Below are 24,667 nucleotides of genomic sequence, written 5' to 3' on the forward strand. Positions count from 1 at the left end.
TTTCTCCCTAACCTCCCTCTCCTTCCCCCTTTCCCACCTCTAGTAACAACTGTTCTGTTCTCTCCTTTTGAAAGTTGGTAAATATTGATATAAACCACAGAAACAAAGGTTGTTGGGGGTACTCAATAATTTTTAAGAGTGTAAAGGGGTACCGAGACTACAAAGTTTGACAGTCACTACTAAAGAATAATGAGATGTCAATATATTTTCCAACAGTTTATTCATTCATTCACCAACATTTATTCAGCACTTGCTGTGGCTGCTTAGTGAGGTGCTAGAGGTATTGCATGTTTGACTATAAATTGTAACATTTTTTCCAGGTTTTGATGGTAGTTCTCAACTTACAACTATTCAACTTTAGGTGATGCATGCTTACAGCTCTTTGCCATTTATACCCATGTTACAGTACTTTGGCCAGCAGAGCATAAACATGTTGCCCAGACAACTTTGAGGAAACGGATACCAGTCTTGAATACTAAAGAAAGACCAATTTCTTTAAATCAGGGAAATTTATTTTTTAAAAGTCACCAAATGACCTTAACTTTTCTCAAAAGATTCTTCAAAGATGCCCATCCAAAATCTAACTTCTCCCCAGAGAAAGGTCATTCTGAATTCTACTACTTTGATGACGCATCTCTTCTTTTTCTGATTTGGGACAGCTAAAATAATGAAGATATTGTAAGTACAGCATGACACTTTTACATGGTACACTACGATATTATACGTTCACACATACAATTTAATGTGTTAGTTGCTATTTTTCAGCTTTTTCAGACTTTAGATTTATGCTGAAAAGCCCTTGTATTCAGTTAAATAACTGATTAAAGATGTTTTTGTATCAATAGCTCCAAAAAACACGGGCACCAGTCCACTGTTCAAGAATACAACTCCCTCTTATAACACTGGTTCTTATGGGGCTGGCTGTTTGCACAGTTGTTTAGAGCATGGTATTATAACACCAAGGTCAAGGGTTCGGATCCCTGAACCAGCCAGCTGCCAAAAGAAAAAAACAAAACAAAAATAAACACTGGTTCTTTGGGAAAATCAGAATGGATCCACATCACTTTGCTCACGATTTCCTTTCCAAGAATATAACTATTGCTGCAGGAGCCTTTGTCCTTTCACTCAACGCTGAGAATGGTAGCAACTCTACTTCCTGCTTTAAAAAAGGAGGCCAACTTCAATTTGTGGATATTTTGGAATAAGTTCATTCCTCCCCACTCCCACATACTATATAAATCAAGTGTCTGTTGAGTGTTCTGAAATAGAGCAGTTATTGGATAAATTATGTGACACAGCTTTTATCACTGGCAAGGAAAAAAAAAAACCAAAACACTGTAAAACAGAGAGATCTAAGAAGTTAAGAAATCAAGTGTTTCACGGTTATAAATTGTTTAGAACAAGTGATACCAAAAAGGGATTAAAAAAATAAAAGGGCAGATTCATTTTAAACAGGTTAAGGGGATGGCATGCCACTTCCTCTGAGCCACACAGACTTTGATCTCACCTTCTGATGTCCTGGGAAAGCACCAAGTGTTATTTCAGCATCGACAAACCCTTCTTCATCCAATGTCACAACTTCACCATGACCTCCGTCTTTCCACTTTGGAGATGTCAGGTTATGAACCAGCTTAATTGCTACTGACTTGTGCACAGTGTTTGTATTTGCCCAGTATATTCCAATTTGAAAAGCTTCCTGGAAAAACAATGCTTCAATTATAAAGTATTTTTCTTAACTTTGATATTTTTTACCTCAATCCTCAGGAATTTTTTATATTATATAATAGGTTTACTAAGGCAACCAAATATCCCTCCATGGTTCTTCTTTTTCTTCTTCTTTTTTGTAATGACAACATACTTTTATTTTGGCTCCCAATGTCTTTTTTGACTCATAATAGAATTTGTATTTATGGAAGGGGGAAAAACCAAACCCAAACGATGACTACCCTATAAATACCAAATGCTTAAAAACTGAAGATTTCATCTTATTTGACAATGAGTAACATGCAACATTAGGTCTACATAGGTCAACACTTCAATTCTATAAGGTAAACATCACCTGATTTTTTTTTCTTAAACATGCAATTGAAAAAAGATATTTATGGACTGGGGGTCCAAAAAAAAAAAAGGATTCTGAAATTGTTCTTTATCAGGAAAACATTTTATTTAGCTGTTCCTTTTAGTTTATTTTCTTACAGATTTGTGTGCCTTCTTGAAATGGGCTAGGCTTATAAAGAAAGTTCTCTTGTGATAGAATAAAAAAATCTTCCCATGAAATTCTGTTTTGCAATTAGGTTTTCCTCCTTGTGCCAATAATGATTCCATGTTAAAACCAACAACTGGGTAGACATCCATAATTATGGACATACAAGTCCTTATACAGCAAAAGGGGCCCTGACAAAATGGATGCTCAGAAATCCTTAACAACTTGCAGATTTCAGAGAATTTCTGCAAGAATCACAAAGAATATCTAGAGAACGTGTTAGCACGATATGGCTCAATATCCTTAACATATACTGAGTAGACCAATCCTAATGCTTGTCAAACATCCTGTACACAATGGAAATGAGAATGTAACTACTACAAGTTATCAAATTTAATAAGTCAAGTATAAATACTGCTGATAGGGAAAAAAAAGACATCTGAAAAGTCTTTGAATATCAAAGAACATTCCATATCCCTTATGTATGCATCTGAGTGGACTGTTTTCTACAACTGATTCATTCTGTTAAGATCATAAATGCAACCTCAGAATAAAATCTAGTTGTTTAATAAAAAGAATTCATATTAGTTAAAAAAGTTATAGTACCTGAAAATTAGGAGGAATAATAACTTTGCCAGCAGGAACCTGTAGAACAATCTTCTCTCCTTCAAATAGCCAGAGGTCCCACTTGGACTGATTGATAAGCAGGGCCCACGGTAGAAGTTCTATCAAAAAAGTTCTAACATATGGCTTCCAGATTGACAGCTTCACTCGCATTGGGCTATCCCACTGACTCAGCTGTTCATTCCTGTTCCAAATACCACATCCAAGAGACTCAATGAAATATGAGTTTAGTATTCATAAAATACGTTTAAGGATTCCAGACACACAACACTCCTGTATGATACCTCTTCATACCAGAATCATCCAATGCTAAATTTGCATGCAGGAGAAAGCAACTTTTTATGCAATTATGTTCCAGATTGTGAGTAAAGAAATCTACAAAAGATACCTAGAAGATGATAAAAGGTCAGAATCTGACAGCTACAAACAAATACTTTTCTTTACACCATTTATGGTATCTAATATTTTTGTGACTGGTTATTTCTTAACGTTGAGAAATGTTTGTAGAAAAAGATTGCTATAGAACATACCTGTCATAATCCTTCTTATTATAGGGCCACGTGGGTTGAAGGAACTTTTCTGGCCCATAGAATTCATCAAGGATCTGATTAACTGTGCCTCCAGGGTATATCTTAGTGGCTATTTGCCTAATGAGGGATGTTGAGATGGGAACAGCACAATCTGAAGGATCATATTCTTCTCTGGGAAATAGAAAGAAAAACTAAGAATAAATATCAGATTTCTAAAGTGGTCTATAACTTATTGAAAAAAAAACTAACTATAAATGTATAATAGACCAATTTTTGTGGGATTGAGTCCATTTTTGGTGATTTAGAAACTCATACACAGTTTTTGGATGATCTGGGCTTTTCCTCTTTCTTTCACACCTCCCTGCCCCGCCCTGCCCCAATCATTCTTTGGTGAGATCTCTATTCATCTCTTCTTCCAATAGAGATATCACGTGTCAATTAAATCTAAATTACATTAAACTTTCTGTTGGTTTCCTGCTTGGTTATTTCTAAGTTCAATGAGAAAGGCTGAATTTTATCTACAACTATAGAAGAAAACAAAAGAACACTAGGCAGAGCAATTTTAAAATACCATTTTCTCATAAGACATGGAATCAAACAAAAAACTCCATCCACCCTCCTCTTTCCTCTTCGCAACAGTACAAGGTTACTTTTTTACTGAATTTCTTTTAGGAAAATGTAAGGAGTTTTCTAGTACCTTGCTTGAAATGTTAGGTGATGTACAAGGTCAGGTTCTATGTTTTGCAGTGGTTTTTCCAGCCCTTTTCCTGGAATAATTTGTGTTTCACTCAATCCCAGACTCCTTTTCTCCAAATGTATGATAATGGGGTCTGGAAGATGACTCCTCATGATAAAAAGAGGGCTGAACACAATCTATAAAAATAAAAGGACAGAACAACTTTCATATTTGCTTTGTTGTTGTATTCCAGCTGTTTGATGCTGAAACAAACTTGTAGTAAATCTCTTCCCTGGGTCACTCTGACCTTAATTTATTTCAGAACAGAAAAGGTTAGAGTCATATACCATATTTTAGGATTGGGTAAGCACTCACCATTCGTTGTTGCACTTGAGAGTTGGGTTCTAAAGTCAAAACTGTGCACCAGACATAAATAATGGAACTGTTTGAAGATGGCACCTGCACATGAGATAGAAAAGAGTCCTATTAAATACTGAACAGTTCACTAATTAATCAAAATAAGGCACAGATATAATATCAATTTGGAAGATAAAAATAAAGTTATAGAAAAAAACCATTAAAAAAAGAACTAAACAAAAACAGACTTCATTATGGCATAAAGTGATTGTGCAGTGAGTTGATGGGGCTGATACTTTATATAAAGACGAAGAAGGGATTTGTATAAAGAGAGACTGATCTATAAGACTGAGTGGGAGGATTTTTCCTTTAGGGGAATGAAAGTGATGATGGTAAAGATTGAGATAGAGATTAAAAAAAAAAAGTAACAGATCATCACAAATATCCACAAGAGGGAAGGACACCACCCCATAGTCCCGTCCCACCCCCCAGTCCTGGTGCATCAAAATCTTTTTCAAGATATAACTCACCTCCATTTGGGAGGGATAGAGTCTTGGCTCTTAGAACTACTGGAATTGATACAAACATGTTGTTGTGGGATGGGAAGGAAATAGTTTGAAAAGTACTACTCAAAGCCTTCCCATATTATTTCAGATTGCCCCCCTTTTTCATACATCACTTTTTAATAAATTAAGTGCTGCATTAAACATGTAAATAGCATATTAAGAAAATTTCAAAGTTGCTGTGTTCTATACTGTACTACTTCTCATACCTGAATGACAATGCTATACTCAGGGGCTTTGGATTCTAGGCACACATCTCTTGACCAATCTTCATCTCCTTTGGCTTTCACACACAACTCTGTCAGTTCATTGTTTTCCAGTACGTATGAAGGCAATTTCTGTTTGGCTGTGAGGCAGTCAAAATGTTCTCGAACCACAGCTTGTCCATCTTGACCAACGTAATGCTGAACGACTTTTAGTTCTATGCTTTGAGACAAGTAACTACAGATGATCTGTCTTCCACAGATGATAATCTAAAAGACAATGAATAAATACATAAGGCTTCATCAATTCAGACTTCATTAATTGGAAATACGTAGTGTTGATATTAATGAAAAGAAAATGAAGTCATTAGCTTAGACAGTACAAGAAAAAAAAGAAACTTGAAGGAAAGAATGAATTTTGCTTTGGTCATGTTGAGTTTTCAGTATTTAAAGGACTGTCACACAGGCAGGGTCCAATGTCCAGCTAGAAATACTGGTCAGGTGCTTGAGAGAGAAGGTGAAGCTGGAAAAAAAGACTTGTGAAATAAAAGCCTTGCAAACACGCACAGACAGAAGATAGTTAACCTGGAAAAGAGAGCAGAAGCTCAAACCCAAAAATTGACTAATTCTTTAGGCACAGAGTCAGGGGAAGAAGCCAAAGAAGGGGCCAGAGAAGGAGGGGTAAAGGAGTGTGGAGGTGAATCAGGAGAAAGCAGTTTTGCTGAAGCCATGCGACACGTGACTGACCAGGCGATGGTGGTGAATCCTGTCAAATAATGTAGAAGTCCAAAAAGATGGGGACTGAAAACAAGCATTTAGCTCTGGTAACTGACAGGGAAACTGATCGATCTATTTCTTGAAACTGATTTCCAAGGGTTTATCATGCTCTCATCCAGTAAGAGAACTCTATATAAACTGATAATACTAATAATCTTTAACCTAGATACCTAATTATATTTTATTTTATTCAGGTTTTTCGACAATGTAGAAGTCATACCTTTATAAAACATACTGAATTATCCATTAAACCCATAGATTATCCAACTTTGCACCCCGTTAAGAGTATAGTTCATAGGAGGTACTAAGAAATGCTTTTTCAACTGATTGAAATTGAAAAGATAATGCAAAATTTACTCTTATGTAGTGAATACTTTAAGAAAGCAAATTCCGTAATATGAATATTCACCATGATTGGGGAAAACAAGAATTTCACTTACTGGATTTCCTATTTGTAATATTTTTTCAGATTATAAATTAATAGCAATAACTAGTATAGATGTATAGTATACTTACATGTGATAGTTAATTTTAATGAGTCAACTTGACTAGACCATGGGGTGCCCAGACATTTAGTAAACACTATTCTGAGAGTGTCTGTAAAGATCTTTCTGGATGCCATGTGAGCTGGTAGTCTGAGTAAAGCAGATTGCCCTCCCCAGTGTGGGTGGACATATCCAATCAGCTGAAGAGGTGAATGGAGCAAAAGGCTGAGTAAGAGAGAGCTCATTCCCCCGACTGCTTGAGCTGGGACATGGGTCTTTTCCAGCCTTCAGACTCAGACTGAAACGCTGGTTCTTCCTGGGTCTTGAACCTACCGGCTTTCAGACTGGAATTTACACTACTAGCCTTTCTGGTTCTTAGGCCTTCAGACTTACACTGAAATTACACATTGGCTCTCTCGGGTCTCCAGCTTGCTGACTAAAGATCCTGGGACTTCTCTATGTCCATAATCATGTGAGCCAATTTGTAATCAATCATTCTCTCTCTCTCTCTCCTCACCCTCCTCCCCCCACCCCCATCCTACTGGTTCTGTTTCTCTGGAGACCCCTAAATGACCCAAAGCATTTTCACAAATTAATTCTATTATTCTCATACCAGACTTATAAAATAGGTTCTACTGTGACTCCCCAGATCAACAAGGAAAAAACAGATTCTGAACAACCTGCCTGGTGTTACCCAGACAGATTGGCCCAGAGCCTGTGTTGATAATCACCCCAATAGTCTGTCTCTCATAGAATCAATACCTACTCATTAAGAAAATTTAGAAACTATAACAAAGAATATAAGGCTGCTGCCCATTATAATGTAAATGTAGCAGACACCATTTGTTCTCTTCCCAATAGCTGTCCCTCCTTTTCCCTTGCTGTTTAAAACTCTAATTTTGTTTAGGTGTCAAAAGATAGCAAAGTACTCAGGGAGGGTGGACACCGCCCCGCCCTTGGCCCCCAGAGGCTGTATCATAATTGGTACAAGCTAATCCTGGTAATTCCGTTGTCCTTTTGCCAAGGACTAGTTTAGTGTAAACACAGAACTTTGTTTTGGCTAACAATAGGAAAAGGGAAGACTGGTAAAAGGCTCTGGGAAAGGGCGACAATTTGAGAAGAGAAAGCCCTCCTTTACTGTCATGGAAGATGTTAGGAGAGGACGTCTACAGCTTTTGCAGCCCTCTTGAGACCAGAAAGGCAGATCCAAGAGGACGGCAGAGAAGCAGATACGGCACCGAGCTGCTTAGATAACAGCGATCCCATCTTCTCCTTCTCATTATGTGAAATAATACACGTAAAATAGAAATAATGATAGTGCCTGCTCATTAACTTGTTATGAAGATTAAAAAGCATATTATATAATGTCAAGCTATAAGCTTCCTAATTGATACATTTTACTATGTCCTTAATAGTTCTCTGTAACCATCATTTTTAATGAGCTTTCATTTAAACAAATAAGTATGAATAACTACTTATGAATAAACTATTATTTACTTGAAACAAACCCACTAGATCGATAGACCAAACGTTAAATGTCCTTGTTGTTTTACCTTGCACTATTTGAAATAGTGAGGTTTAACTTTTTCTTAAACATTTACTTTCCAACCATATATTCATTTGAATTTTCTTTAGAAGGAGCGTATCTATAAAAGCAAGCTGTGCTCAACTGTTATATTTTCCCTAGATACTCTAGCCATTATAATCTTCTAAAACTATTCTTTCACAATAACAAACCATAAAAGTCAACTGAACTATGAGGCAGCTTTTCTCTAGCATGTACTCTGGGTTACTAGACACTCATGATAAGTCTTATGATGCCACAGCATTGCCTAACTTTAAATAAACATTTTTGAAAACCCTGAAACAGTATTTAACTCTGTTCTTATTCTTTATATGCCCAAGCCTGGCAATGTATGCACATGGCTCTTCCTTTTAGAACATTTGGACCCCAGAAGATTTAGAAGAGAATTTTGCTGTCTCTCATAGAAACCACAGAATGTCTGCAACCATCTGGGACTCACTTTGTTTAAAGACAAAGATACTCTTGGTGGGTTTTTATAGTTTCATTTTCAACTAAAAAGCCTGTTAAATAGCCTTTCAAATTTGATAAAAAGAAAAACCTTAAAAGTGGCCAGGGAGGGAAGGCTACTTAGATGGAGGAAAATCCACAATGGCCGCTCACCAAGTGGAGGTCTTTCATGGCTGCCCCAGAGCAGGGTTCAGGAGCGCTATGTCTGCTTTTCTTCAAAGTAGCAAAACGTACAATGCCTTTATTTTGAAAATTATGGTTAGAATTTCAAGATTAATTTATCAGTTGAAGACAGCTACTTAATTTTTTTAAATGTAGGGTTTCTTTTTAATACACATTTCCAGGTTTCACACTAATTCCCCCTTTTCCCCAAAGCCACAAAGATGTGTATTGAAGATTTTCACATATGATTTTACTTAGTAGGTTTCAGAACTCTTATTAGATCAGTGCCAAGAGGAATAGTGATATTAAAGAATAACTCCAACGTACCAGATGCACTGGAAAATGATATCTTAACCATGATTGAAAGTGTATGTATGTATAATACATACATACATACATTTGAGTTTTTACAGTGAGAAAGGTTTCCTCAACAAAGGGATGGGAAACATGGGTAGATGTGTGAGGGGTCTTCAAAAAATTCACAGAAAGATTTGTATTATCTTTTAATTCCATTTCTCTACAAACCTTTTTTTTTTTTTTTTTTTGGTCGTTTTTTCGTGACCGGCACTCAGCCAGTGAGTGCACCGGTCAGTCCTATATAGGATCCGAACCCGCGGCGGGAGCGTTGCCGCGCTCCCAGCGCAGCACTCTACCAAGTGCGCCACGGGCTCGGCCCTCTCTACAAACCTTTTGAAATATCCTTGTGCAGTGTACAAAGTTCCTGAGAAATTTTATATGTGGTCAGTTTTCATTTAGTTGGGGAAATGACAGGGGTATAAGAAAAGCAGGCTACAGGTAACTTAACATCAATGTTAAAAAGAGCTTTAGCCAATTCTCCATTATCCAGGGGCATATTAATATGGTTAAGGTATATCAGGGACCTACATAAACTCAACCCCACAAATAGGGCTTGATAATCAGGCAGCTGCAGTTTATTACAAATGTCTAGGCCCAGGTGGGATACAAGGAAAGAAGCCACGATGTGAGGGAGGTAAGAATCCACGAAGGTCTTCTGCAGCTTGGTTCCATTTTTCCTTCCTAACCTCACCAACTGAAGAAATCCTATGTCTCTGATGTACTTTCACTAGAGCTAATCTGAATGCTACTTAAGCTACACTGACAATAAAAAAGAAATCCAATTGCAAAAGACATTTAAAATTCCTGTGTGCGTGCGAGCGTGCGTGTGTGTGTGTGGAGCAGTAGTGGAGAGGAAGAGAGATAAAGCTTTGTAATAGTTTTTCAGAAATGTATTTTTCAAATGACCAACTTTTTTGATGTCTGGTGTACTGTTGCCATGTGTAATATCTGTTCAGGAACATTGTATATATTAATTTATCCCTGAAATTTTACATCATTCTTTGAAAATACACAATATCTATGCAAGAATGAGACACTATTGTAGTAAGACAAAAAAGTCCAACTAGAGTTACTCGTGCCTGCGAATATGTCATTGTAATAATTGTAACTGAAGTTTACTGGGCTTTAACAGTGGGCCAGGCACGTTGTAGGCATTTTACATATACAAACTCATTTAATCCTCACACTAATTTCCTAAGGAAGGCACTATTACTATCCCCATTTTACAGGTAAGGAAAGTGATTCACAAAGAAGTTAAATAACTTGCTGAAGATCACACAGCTAGCAAGGGAAACATTCTGGCTCCCCTCGTGTTTTTGAAGGGCTGTGATTCAGGAGAGGTGACTTGTGACATCCTCACGAGTTGTTGTGTGATCATTGGGTATGCTTCAAAGTTCCGGAGAATGGTATAAGCTGGTGAAAGGTTTTTGTTCAAAATTAGGAAAGAACTTCCTAATAGCTGGTAGTAACCAACAACGGAAAGAGGTTCCGTGTGAGGGAATGAGCCTCTCATCATCTGAATTATTCAAACAGAGCCTGAATGACCACTTTTCAGACACACTAGTAAATGAGAAAGTGGATAAGGCATTCTTAGAAGACCATGAGTGACAGAATCAGAAAATGTGGATGCATCAGACAGATATTTGTTGAGAGCATCCCCACGTTAGAAGAGTTCTGAGGGCAGATGGGAGTCAGTGACACATCTTGTTTTTATGACTCTCTAGCTCAAAGGTCACACTAGTAGGCTGGTCCCCTCATGAACTTTCTGTAAAACTCATTTGTCCCATATTTGTGTCTTTGTTAATGCTATACAGTCTACTTGAAATGCTCTCTTAATCCAAATTCTACACATTTTCCAAAGCCCTGCTCAAGTCATATCTTCTTAGTGAAACCTGTCAGTTGTATACATTGCTGCGTTTATATAAATATGCAATTTCAGAGCAAAGATTGTGTCACATACTTGGTATCTTCCATTTTACCCTGTTCTACTGTAGGCAATCAACAAACATTCTGGTGAATGATCAGTTAATTGGGAAGACTCTTCCATGTTTCTTTTCCAAGACTCCTCTGTTATAGTGCTATAATTCTCTTTTCATTTCTGTTGCCCACAATAATGAGAACGTGAAGTCCAGTTCTGTGATTAGGTGCAGACCAAGAATGTATATGTTATGGGTCCTGCTATTCATCTCAGCAGTTGCTTCTTGCTTACTCCTTGGCATACAGCAATACAATAGCCCGTGCTGCTTGATAAGGGACGCTCCCCTTTTCCAGGGATTTTGTGCTGTTTCTCTCATGTCCTTGGTTCACATAAGCTCTGGATAGACTGTTAAATCCAGATGCCGATGTGTATGTTAAAACTCTTATGACAAATCCAGTTATTATGTGTGCAGTAAAGCCAGTTTTCAGATTTTAATACTTCCCTTTTTTCTTTCTACTCTTGTCATATGCTCCACGCTTAAAAAACATCTTTTAGGAACCACATTTTCACATCTTAAGAACAAAAAAAAGTGTCAGATAGTTTTTTCCCCTTTGCAGTCTTAGAACTTCAAAAACAGCCAAAAGGAAGTTTTATAAAATACGCAAAAATATGTGCTGAGAGCTAAGGTTTTATATGCCAAGAGTTAGACTGCAGTGAATTTTTACTGCAGTTAATATTAACTCCTAGGAAAAGAAAAGCTTGCTGGAGACCCAGGCCCACTCTGTCATGGACAGTATCACAACACTTCCACACCGATTATTCTCACATGCATGAGAACAACTCTTGGTTATCCACTGGTGGATTATCCAGAGTCCCACTACCCTTTGCTTCTTTTCCTTCTCAGTTGGCAATTTCACAGCTCATTAGCACCTCCACCAGAAGGTAGGTGGTGACAGGGAGAAGGGGTGAAACTAAAATCAGTAAATTTTACTGCTCGTTAGCAGCTCTTGTAAAAGATGTGGGACAAGGGGTTTGAAGCCATCATCATCATCAGGATCATCAGCAAGCACTTGTTAAGTGCTCTTGTGCATGCTAGTAGTAGGCATAACTAGGCAAAACCACTGTGATTTTTTAATTAATTATTTTCATTTCTTTAAGTTTCATCTCCATTACATCAAATAATTAAGAGTTTTCTGGGTCATGAACATGAAGAAACTTACCTGTTTTTGCACTCCACTAAGTTGCTGAACCTTGATGATGAGTGAAGCGGTTCGACCCTTGTACTGAATTGTTCTAATAAAAGTCCCAGCATGGTCCACACTGAAAGGCTCTGACCAACGCCAATTGCCCCAACCTTCAATACAGATGTGTAACAGCTGGAGAGAAAAATAATAATCGTCATAATGCCAAATGTGCCAACAAAAATCTAGTCCTAAAATGAAAGTCTCATTGCTGGAAAACCTTCCTATTTGTAATATTCAGCATATGTTTTCTTTCTAACCTGCATTATTCATCCATCCACTTCCAGCTTATTCCACCAGGCTAAGAATAGCAAATATGCCACAGAGAATCAATGTGGTTTTCCAGATCACATTTTAAACCTTCTTAAAAATAATTGTCCTATCAAATGGTAAAAGGCCTGTTGAAAATTTGAGAAAAGACCATTTCATTCATCTGGAGGACAAGAAGGTTGAAATGTGAGATCAAAGGACCTTGGTCTTGGCTGATAGTTTATTCCTTCTTATGGCTAGACAGTAATTAAAGCTAAATTTGGTTTCTGGCATTAATTCTGACCCTAAATTGCTATTTCTTATTTTTTCTTTTGATGAAGAACAAGACAGTAATTTGAAGATGCAGTTCATTTAATATACTCTCTTTATGAGATCACATATATCAAATTAGGAATACCTTCAAGATTTTGAATGTAACATGTCTTTGTTCTTTCTATTTTTCTCCTTTATGTATTGTAATTTTTACCATTTGGGTCTCCTGATTCATATTTACATTGATTCATATAGTATTGCCACTTTTGGCAATACTGGGATTTCTTTTGTAGTCATTCAAATATTTCCTATTTCTACTCCTACCTACTAAGAAAATCAGTTCACCTACATAAGTATTCCAAAAAAAACATAATAATTACTATTTCTTTAGGATACAGGTTTAAATGAAAATAATGTTCTATATGAGTTTTAAGTATAAAGAAAGAAAACAGACATTTTAAGAAAAAAAATTTATATGATACACAAACATAATTTGATATTTTCTTTCACATCATATGTAATTTTTTAACAGAGCTAATCAAAGGCAAATCTCATGAACACTTCCAACTAACAGATTCAATAAAACTTTGAAAACTCCTATAAGGTCTATCATTACAGGCTCTTATAATAAACATACCAAGGATTTACATGGGAATTGCCTTAATAATAAAAGTCTTAATGGAAGAAGATTATTTTTTAGTTTCAGCCTCAGGAGGAGTCCTGATAATGTGCTCAAGTTTTAAAATTTCCCAAGGCCATTGGTCATCACAGCATGAGTTTTGATGGATGATTAACATAGGGCTTGTTTTTAAATATCTGGATAAAGTACTTTATTCAAATATATTCAAATCTTCTAACTCATCTCCTTGCTTTTTTTTTTTTTTTAAAGATGACCAGTAAGGGGATCTTAACCCTAGGCTTGGTGTTCTCAGCACCACACTCTCCCGAGTGAGCCACAGGCTGGCCCTCTCCTTGCTTTTAATATGTCCTCACTGCAGTTCTTCCTCCACACAACTGCCAGTGATCCTGTGAAATCAAAAACTACCAGTCAGATGACTTCTAAAAGAGAAGGCTAATAGCCAAAAAACAAACAAAAAATCCTGCACAACAAATACCTTTAGGGAAAATACGCTCTTTTATACACTCTACAATATAAAAGTACCAGAGTATCTTTGATGTTTAAATATTAGTTACAAGGGAAAAAAGAAAAACAATAGCAGTGTTTGGAACCATTTCAGTTTTTCATGGCAGCAATTGGGAATAAAGCTCAGGGCACACACAAAACTAAAAGAAACAAGAAACTTGTTTTCTTTGGAGAAACTAGTAGCTGGAAATGACAAAAAAAAAAAAAAAAAAATGAGGCAAGGTACTTAAGGTCAAGCTCAGCTATATTTTTCCTGAACATTCCATAGACTCTAGAGAAAGTTTTAATACACACAATGTAATTTTAATTGAGAGTGTTCACATTTGCATATGAGCTCAGTTTTAGATAGCTGCTCACTCTGTGTACACAACTTTTAGTGACTGGATGTCACCAAGGAATATGCTGTCAGGTTTTGCTTGGCAGCTATTTGTTCTCATAATGTTGACACTGATATTTTTCTTTGACTTATGAAAATTCAGATACATTTGGATTTTGTTCATGCAGAAAAGGGGAAAAACATTTATAACACTTCTCTCCACATGTATTATCAACTGAATATTTGTAATGTTTGATTTACTGTTAAAAACATCCAAATATGGTTGGCGATGAAATATATGTAATTTATTAGGAAAGGAATTACATTCTTGAAAGAAGAATCTACACAAAGGAATTTGGGAGGGCCAGGAATGCTTCAGTCCATCTTCCCAGGTATAATCACCATTGCCTAGGAGGCTGTGGCACTAGGTCTGGCACTGGACGGCAAGTGCTCAGATACCTACAGACGCCAAGCCACAGTTGGAGGTTTTGTGCTTGCTGGACCCACTGACTAAATTTCAGTGCTACAGGTACTTGAAGTCTCCATTTTATAACAAATATTCATATATTTATTTTTATTTCTATATAGAAAGAAGTGTAAAATCAGGCAGTAAAGTATAAAATTTGTCTTAGACTGCCTGATTCTTTTTGAGATTTCTATCATTCATCCAATACATTTTCATTACTCAGGTACTACAAAGAAGAAAAATGCTAGGCACTATGGAGGAAGCAAGGAGGAAGAAATGTGTTCTTTGCCCCATATGGAGCTTACGATCACCTACGGAAAATAAGGTGAGAACAAATAACTAGCAAAAAGCAGTAGGAGATGTACAAGCGGATACAGTAGTCCAGATAAGGGAGGCCTGTTTAAGGCTGCTGTGACTAAAAAAGCTCATGAAGCAGCTAGGTCTCAGAATTTGGGTAGGATTTCAACTGGCAAAGACGACAGTTCATTCCCAGGCCAAAGAGACAAACTGAGATGTAAAAAGCAGAAGGCATGCTTGGGCAAAGTTAATAGTCTCAAATGGATGGAGGAAAGGGAACATGAAAAAAGGAGTGGGGGATAAGGTCAGTTATGTGGATCTGAACAGGTGGCTGGCACTGATTTCCTAAGCTCCGGAATTTGCACTTTATACAGGAATTAGTGGGTCACTGACGCCTTCTGGATAGGTGAACAAGGAGCAGAGTAAGAATGGCAGGGAGAGGCAGGAAAATTGCAATAATCAGAATGAGAGGCAATGTGGGCCAGAAACATGGGCTTAACAAAAAATAACTATGCTTTTTGCCTACAGCCCAAGGTATTTTTATGTTCTCATCAATTTGGAAATTTTCTTTCACCTCTTTTCTATTAACAGTTTCCCTTACTGACTCACTTCCTCCACCATCTTTCCATGTATCCAGGCTTTTCATTCTTTTTGGCTTACTTAGCTAGTGTCTCATATTTTCCATTGGGGGGAAAAAGTCAAATAGGAAACACTCTTGTTGGAAGTTTTCAATGACAACTGAAACTAAGCAATAAGGCAGGTTGTACAGTGGCCACACTCGTTGGAAGGTCTCAAGGGGCTACATTTTCTTTTTTTTCCAGCAGACCCCCCCCGGTGCTACGCTGGCAGCCAGACTAAATTTGTAGTTTTTCCACTGAAGACCTCAGATGGGAGCATATACAGCTTTCAACTCATTTTTTTTTTTTTCTATACAAAATAAAACTTAAAGCTGAATTAATGATCAGGGAGTTAGGGATCAGCTGTGAGGACCACCCACGGTCATGTCCAAAGGGAAAATTCTTGAATCGATATATTCAGAAGGAAAGAAAAATAAGATGAAATCTAGGAAAACAGAATACACCAAGGAAGACAAAGAGAAAGGGGATGTTAATTAAAATTTGAATTTACATATTAAAATATAAACGATGAAGGTACCAAATACTTTTCTGTGAACTTACATATTTCACTATTCATTTTAAAACTACTGTTAAGATTTTTTTCTACCTTGATAATCACAAAATAAAAATTTGTCTTCAGATTCATTTATGTATTTTTTTGCAATTTATAATAATTTACGCTATAGTAATATGTAATGTTCTAAAAAGAAATTGAAAATCTAAACAAAATTTTAAAATTTCCCAATCCATTATATTCACTTTAGAAAATTTACAAGTTCTAAAAAATTAACATGCAATCCAAGTGAAATAAACTAGTGAATATATATTACATTAATATATTTGTATATTATAATATATAAATATTAATGTTATAATATAATAATATAAACATTAAAAATACATATATTACATAAATATATATATAACATAAATGTTAATATATTATAAAGCTATAAATATAATGCAATAAATATATCAATATACTCAGTTATTTTATAATATATAAATACATATATAACATAAATGTTAATAATGTTATAATACAATAAACAAACATAATCCAATAAATATATCAATGTATGCATATCAATTATTTTAATATGTATTAATATATTATAATAAACTATAAATACTATGTAAAATATATTAATATATATTAAAACATAGGCACAAGTTATTTTTAAACTTCTAAACTCATCACTATATCCTAAGAGCCTATAGTGTAGTAGGCATTCATTCAATAAATATTTGTTGAATAAATGAATCAAGATTAAGAAAATATAACCAAAAGTAAATATTCAAAAATTTTAGTGGTGATATTTGTACATAAAATAGTATCAAAAATGAGTATTAAGTCAAAACAATTAGCAATGTTTCAGATTTGTCTTGTTTCCTTTTTTCATGTGTGTTTTATATGCTTTCATGTAATTTCCAAATTTTATACTATAAATATGTGTTATTTTCAATCAGATAAAAATTAATGTTGTTAAAATGAAAAATGTCTTAATAGAAAGCATATGGAGCATGCATTTCAAGTAAAAAGAAATTATACATTTCTATTTTAAAAACTCACATTCAGCATCTTGCATGAAGTCTCCCCATATGTCCAGTCAAAGTCAAAGTTTCCCCATTTGTACTCTTGGCACCTTGCTAAGAGGGTGACATAATCCTCAGTTCATTTCTACAGCCTACACCGTTCCTAGTACAGGATCTTGCTTGCTATATTGCTATATTACATATTTACGTAATTCTTAGAGCAGCTTAATGTGATTATGTGAGGTTTTTAACCTGGGACAAGTTTTTTTGTTTTTGTTTTTTTTTCTATTTAACAAGTATTTTTAAGGATCTATAGCTATTCAATTTTTACCATAAGCTACTACCTGTACTACACATGGAGAATACAGAGAAAAATAAGACGCTTCATTAGGCTGACAATGCTCACAATATAGTGAGAGAAACAGATATTCAACAAGAAGAATTACAATGCAAACTTTTACTACAAAATAAGAGAAAAAAAATGTGGTAGGATTCGAGAGGTGTTTTGCTTGGGAAAGGTAAAGGTTTGACCAGAGGACATATTTTACATACCCAAAGGAATAACATGAAAAAAGACAGGTTGAAAGGAAATAAAAGAGGACAGTATTATTACTTCTGATAAAGAAAAGTAGGTGACAACACAACTTGCCATGTGACTATCAGGGACAAAGTGGTTCTTTCAGTTCAAAATTAATGTCTACAAAGCATACAGACTACATTAAAAACAAAGACAAGTCATAAAAGTGACAAGCTAGGGCTTTGAACTATTGGTGCAAACAAGTTTTGGTCATACTTCTTGTTAATATAATTTGGAAAATTAACTTTATATTATGAACTCATCAGCTTACTTTCCTAATAGTTTAGACCATAATCCAAATGGAGCTACTGAATATTGAATCCTGGAAAGAAAAGAGTCAGGCAGGAACATGACTCTTTTAGGAGACATGATTGTTTTAGGAGGTCTAATCTTGCTCCTGGGCAGCCAAGAGGCAGGTGTGTAGATTCTTGGGGATGTGGAGGAGTGATGGTTGGGGAAATGACCTGCCAAAGAGAGTGAGTGGTACAGAAAGCAAGAGCGACAGGAAGTGAACTTTGAGGTCAGTAACTGCTCTTTCCCCTCCGAGCATCAATTCTCAATAAACACCAGGGACTGAAGCATGAAAGACAATGAAAGAAAGTAACTGACAAAGTAAGTGACAAGAATGTCATTGTTTGCCTATTTGAAATAATGCTATTCATATATTATATCTATATTCTTTCCTTTTTTAAAAACAGTGCATTGTGTCATTTCATCATCTAGTTTATAACAGTTATTTGAATTTCCACGGGCAAGTCAGTATGTCAAGTGTCACACATTTCTAGCAAACATTAAGGCTTAATCAGTGTTTGAAAATATCTATATCAAGCCATAGAGTCTTTTAAACATTATTTTTCATTAATAACTATAAACAGAACTCTAAATTCAAGAATTTGTTTAGGATTTTTACTGTTCAGGCATTAGTCTGTTCAAACTCTGGCTAAAATTTACATACTTAAGAAAATAAGTTAAAAAAGAAAGATAAAATAAGTTAAAAAAGTTAAAGAGAATAGTAGTGGCACTTTTGATTTATACATTTCTACAAAACAACGGGATTTAATGGGTATTCTTTGCTAAAAAATTATCAAAATCTAATGATCTACATTAGGGAAAAGTAATTTCCTTCAAAAATTTTGAAAAAAAATTCAATGAGCAAGTTGTCTCAAACATCAAAAATATTTTTAAATTTTATGCATAACTTTTTTGGATATTTCAATCATGAAATTAGATATAATGCACATGGCCAACAGATGTATGAAAAAAATGCTCAACATCACTAATCATCAGGGAAATGCAAATCAAAACCACTCTGAGATATCACCTCACCCTAATCAGACTTGCTATTATAAAAAATACAGAGAATAACAAATGCTGTCAAGAGGAACCATCCTGCACTGTTGGTGGGACTGTAAATTAGTACAGCCATTATGGAGAACAGTATGGAGGTTCCTCAAACAACTACAGGTAGAACTTCCATATGATCCAGCAATCCCACTACTGGGGATATATCCAGAGGATTGGAAAACATCAGGTCAAAGGGATACCTGCACTCCCATGTTTATTGCAGCTCTATTTATAATAGCTAGGCGATAGAATCAACCTATATGTCCATTGATGGATGACTGGATAAGGAAATTGTGGTATATATACACAATGGAATACTGCTCAGCCATAAAAAAGAATGAAATTCTACCACTTGCAGCAACATGGATGAGCCTGGAGAAAATTATTCTAAGCGAAACAACTCAGGGGCAGAAGGAGAAATATCTCATGTTCTCACTCATAACTGGGAGCTGAAACCATAAATGAACAAATGAACAATTAAGAGAGACAGAGAGAAAGGAAGAAAGAAACAACAACCACAGTAATATGTTGAAGTTTTAGAAAGCTAGAGGTGGAAAAGGGGAGGAGAGGAGGAGAGGGAAGGGCGATAATGAGGAATTGGCCAAGGGACACAAAGAGTGAAGGCGTATTGTAATGATGAGTAAGCTGACTATACCCATCTAACCACCACACCTTGTCCACAATTATTGAAAATCAACGTTGTACTCCATATATGTATAACAAAAAGTAAAATAAAAACAAAAATAAAAAGTTTGAAATGATATATAGACTTGTTTTAAAGAGGTCATTTCAACATTAGACATATCTATTGCTTTGTTTCTAAAGGGTGTGGGCTTCCCTAGTTAAATGATATATGACTGAAAAACATAAACTTTGACACTAATAGCTGCTTTAAGTTCAGAATTGTGTGGCAGTCTTTGAAACTGTTTACCTTTGATACGACCACACAGGGTTGAAAAGTGAAAATTCGAATAACTATGATTTATATGTGTATGTGTATATAGAAGAGGATAGTCTATATATAAAATATGAAATAATTCACATTTGCTTTTTAAATGAATAAGTAAAATAAGTAAAAACTTCCTGTGATTGTTTAATTGAGTTGTACTATCAGCGAGAAGATCTTGGTGCTGTGTAGATATACTCTTTTGACAGAATGATATTCAGTGGTCACCACGCACTTGGTTGGAACCAATTCTCCAGTGGAAGAGTTAAGAGCATGTTAGATGGAAATAATAAAGAATAATTTACATGAGCCGAGAATGGAAGCCAACAGGATAAGAAACTGGAGAGGTTGTCTGATAGTCATTTAGCTTTGGACAAATATTTGTGAGTCAAATTGTCAGGTTTTGCTTATTTGTTTGAAAATCAATTTTGACTAAATACAAATATAACAATAGCAAAACCTAACCAAAGTTTGAATAAAATTTTCTTTTAAATTGTTCTTAAATGTAACATTCATCACTTAGCAAAATCTAGTTTAATGTAAAATAGAAGATATGCTAACACGTGTCCTAAGAAAAGATCAAGTGATTTTATGTAATCTTTAATTTATTTTTAGTTATCATGGCAATTTAGACAATTATAATTTTTTTAATTAGAAAAAAAAGAAGTCAACTGATGGATATAAAAGAAATCCAAAATTTTTACAGTTATTTATTTTCATTTAACTAAACTGCCTTGCCATACTAAGAAAACATTTTTGTAAAGGTTAAATAAAGTATTTCATGGCAACCACTGCTTCTTAGTGCATGTATAACAAGAAACATGACCCAGCCAAAGTTGTGCAAGTTGGTTTTTTTCCCGGTAAGGGAATGTGGTATCTAAGACCTTGTCCTAACTCATTTTATCCCCAAGTGGAAGTCAAGCAAGTCAAACATGAACTAATGCCTGAAGGGAAGTCCCTGACTCCAAAAGTATGGATTATTTCACATTTATCTTAAAATCTCCTCTTAGAGTTCTTAAAATTCACTAACTTGGCAAGTCAGGAATTCTCATGAGAAATGAAATAATTTCATAACTATGAAGTCATCCAACATTCCATGCATCTGACACTCACTGGGCTTGGCCATGTTTTGGGCATTATTCTGACCTTTAAATAATAAGCTCTTCAATATCCTGGAAATAATTAAAAAGCACGGAAATAATTAAAAAGTGCCACAGTAAAATAGGTATACCATTGTCTTTGAGTTAATGCTTTTGTTACATAGACTTGTGGTAATAGGTTATGATTAAAGACAATCACATTATGTATGCTGAAATCTTTATAACATTCTTAATCATTATTTCCCATTACTTAAAAAAATGGAAAAATACCATACTTTATTTAATAGTCCGGCTGCATTCCCTTTCTCCAAGTACTCTGTATTAAAATTCACATTTAAAATTAGTTCGGTAAAGGACCTTTATGTTTAGACATCAAGAATTCACATTTGCAGAGCACTGGCTTATGAAAAGGCTTTGAGTGTCTTGTAAAAAGCTTAAGGAATCTTCAGTATATTTTTCTCCAAAGCTATATTTCAATATCTAAAATTTATTGCCAGGGGAGGGACAGAGAGACCATTAGCAACACCAGCAGTCATTCCTACAGGCTCTTCGCAGATGAAATAAACCCCAGTCATCTCCTTTCATGCAGGCTTTTAGAAAACTCCAGGAATCAGCCCTGGGACTGGATAAAGTGCCCTATCACAATCCTATCTTTGCTATATCTTGTGAAAGACTTCTAAAGTCTTGAAATAGGTCATATTGCAAACTACTTGTACAAAGAAACTGAATTATACAGGACAAAGAAAACTCAACTTCTGCCTCTGATTTAAGTAGAATAAATGTACTCTATCTCCTAACAGAAAATGAAGAAATTCTAAATATGTTCTATGCATTAGACACATAATGATTAAAACTGCTAGGGCCCCATTTACTTCTACTGGCCACTTCAGAAGGCACTGTAAACTCTCTCAGAGAATGTAAGTTTCCTGGAATACCTGATGAGACTAAAAATATTTTTAGAGAGAAAGCAAGGGGACTGAATCTACAGTCTACTTTTTTGCTGTTTCAATTGCTACTTAAAACTGAAATAAAAATGTCGTTGATGGTGACTGGACAGTAGTTCTTAGGTCCTCAAATGGAGTCGCTGTTTACAGAATATTTTGGATTAAAATCCTTGCCAGATGGTCCCAAGAAGTGTTTACCTCACTGTTGATTTTAGCTATCTTAATGTCAGCAACAATAAAAAGAAGCTTGTTACTGCCACTGGGGAGCAGAGGCATAAAATCCTTCCTCCTCTAATGGAACTGCTAGTTGCAGACAGCTGTGCCCTACACAACAAGGGTGATACTGTAGATTTCTGGGAAACTATTTCCACATTAGAGAAAGAGACAATATGTGGCAGATTTAACTTTAAGTACATAATATTTAGTAATTATACTATATACCTTAGGTTAATGATAAACAAGAATTTTCACAGAATAAACACAAAAGGTTAAACAAAAGTGTGACGTGTTGGACATGCGTGTGGGGCTGAAAGAGGGCAGTACTTGAAATATATTGCTAATCCCCTCCTGTAGCCTTTTCCTATTTTATAAGAGTTTTCACTAGAGGCCAAAGAGAGGCCAAGGGGCAGGGGCTAGAGGGAGACCAGGAGTTACTCTTAATTAATAGTCCAATTGTATTGACAGTATACTGAGACATACATTTTGAGGTCAGTACCTCTTTGTGTGTATACGTGCATAGTATATAAAAAAGCATCCACCACAATGCAAAGAATAGTGTTTATAATTTATTTTTTGGGGGGTGCTGGTCATTAATAGGGATTGAACCCTGGACTCTGGTTTGTTTATAATTTTAATGTTAAAATAATTAGGATTTTAAATTTATGTTCTTGAGAAATATCAGAAAGGTCATGAGAAGTCCCAATAGTTATTTATTTAGTGAATATTAACTGAATGCCTATTATGAGCAAGATATAGGATTAAATATTGTGGAAACACAAAAAGTCCTACTCCTTTTCTTCCCTTTCACTCTCAGCAAATACTCACTACAACCTCATCCACATTCACACCTATCCTCATCCTCTCCCTCCGAACAGAGTAGGAGGAGGCTCTTGTGATAAATTATAAATGGCCACTAATTCTCTGAAGCAACTCTCATCAGATCTAGTTTCTTCCCCGCTGATCTGGCCTAACCTTGTGACTTGCTCTGCCCAATACTGTATGGCAGAAGTGCTGCTGTGCAAGTTCTGAGCCTAGGTTCAAAAGGCCTTGCAGTCTCTGCTCTCGATCTCCTGGGACACCATTGCCAGGTGAAGAAGCCTGGCTAGCCTGCTGGAGAGGTCACATGGAAAAGAACCAAGGCAACTAGCCAAAAGCCTGACAACTACCAAGTATGTGGGTAAGACCATCCTAGACCAGCCAGCCCCTACCAGCAGATCTACCAGCTCACTGCAACGTTCTGAGTGAGCCCAGGCAAGACCAGCTGAAGACTCTCCTTGAGGGCACACAGATTTCTGACCAACAGACTCATGAGCTAATAAATGGTATTTAAGCCACTTATTTAAGTTTTGGGGTGGCTTATTAATCAGCAAGATACCTGGTATAAACCTCTTCCCATCCAAGGTCAGTCCTCCTACCTCTGATCTGGTTTCTTTCCTCTTCTCTCCTTCTAAGACCTTATGCCATTAATCTTTCTTTCTTCTGCATCATCAATCTCTCTGTTATTTCTCATGTATAAACATGCCTAAATTTCTTCCATTTAAAACCCTCCCTTGACCCTGCAGCTTTCTGTAGTTAACACCCAACTGAGATAAAAAAAAAAAAAAAAAAATTCACCCTCATCCTCTCTACTTCCTCACTTCCCATTCATTTCTCAACCCACTGTAATCAGCCTTCTATCCCTCTCTCCACTGAAATTGCTTTCTTTGAGTCATCAATGATGTCCCAATTGTCAAATACAATGGGTTCCTCTTTTCAATTCTTGCCTCACTCAATCTCCTTATGACATATGACAACACTTTAACTTCTATCCCTCTAGATAGTCTCCTTTCTTGGCTTTTAAAACACCATTAGGTCCTGAGTTTCCTGTGACATCTTAGTTGTCCTTATACTTTTTATTCCTCCTTAGTGGATCCCATTCCTCAGCCCAAACCCCAAATTCTGCTATTGATCCTTATGCCAGCTCACTTCCAAGATAGCCCCAATGATCCTTGCCTCCTATTATCTGTGCCTTTGTGTAGTCCCCTCCACTCTGAATAAGGTTGACCTGTGTCAACACTAGGATATCACAGGAATGACAATGAATGACTTCTGAAGTTAGGTGATAAAAGACTCTGTACCTTTTGCCTTGTTCTGTCTTAGATGTATCACTTGATCTGGGGGAAGTCAACTGTCATGCCATGAGAAAACTCAATCAACTCTATGAACAGACCCTTGTAGTGAGGAGCTGAGGCCTCCTACCAAGAGCCTTGTGAGTGAGCCATTTTAGAAATGGATCCTCTGGCACAATCAAACCTTCAGATGACTGCAGCTCCAACTGATGTCTTGACTACAACCCTACCAGAAATTCTGAACTAGAAACACCCAGTTAAGTCACTCCAAAAATTTCTAACAAAACTTTGGGATAATAAATATTTGCTGTTTTAGGGACTCAAGTTTGGGGGTAATTTGTCACACAGCCGTAGGTGATTTCTATAGATTTTGGTACCTGTAAATGGGGTGCTACTGTAACAA

At 35.9% G+C, this 24,667-nt stretch overlaps 1 protein-coding gene across 2 annotated transcripts in view; it reads right to left on the reverse strand.

Annotated features, from left to right (window-relative positions):
- VPS13B (vacuolar protein sorting 13 homolog B) overlaps window positions 1–24,667 on the reverse strand; it is a 794,525-nt gene that overhangs the window by 49,398 nt on the left and 720,460 nt on the right. For both annotated transcript variants that reach the window (XM_063079322.1, XM_063079323.1), the window contains exons 44-50: window positions 12,108–12,263; window positions 5,163–5,426; window positions 4,409–4,492; window positions 4,055–4,230; window positions 3,358–3,528; window positions 2,810–3,011; window positions 1,508–1,696 (exon numbers count right to left, since the gene is read on the reverse strand). In XM_063079322.1, the coding sequence (XP_062935392.1) occupies window positions 1,508–1,696; window positions 2,810–3,011; window positions 3,358–3,528; window positions 4,055–4,230; window positions 4,409–4,492; window positions 5,163–5,426; window positions 12,108–12,263 (1,242 nt within the window). The remainder of the gene's footprint in view (window positions 1–1,507; window positions 1,697–2,809; window positions 3,012–3,357; window positions 3,529–4,054; window positions 4,231–4,408; window positions 4,493–5,162; window positions 5,427–12,107; window positions 12,264–24,667) is intronic.

Source organism: Cynocephalus volans, chromosome 15 (assembly GCF_027409185.1).
Source record: "Cynocephalus volans isolate mCynVol1 chromosome 15, mCynVol1.pri, whole genome shotgun sequence".
In the NCBI taxonomy this organism is placed as follows: Eukaryota; Metazoa; Chordata; class Mammalia; order Dermoptera; family Cynocephalidae; genus Cynocephalus; species Cynocephalus volans.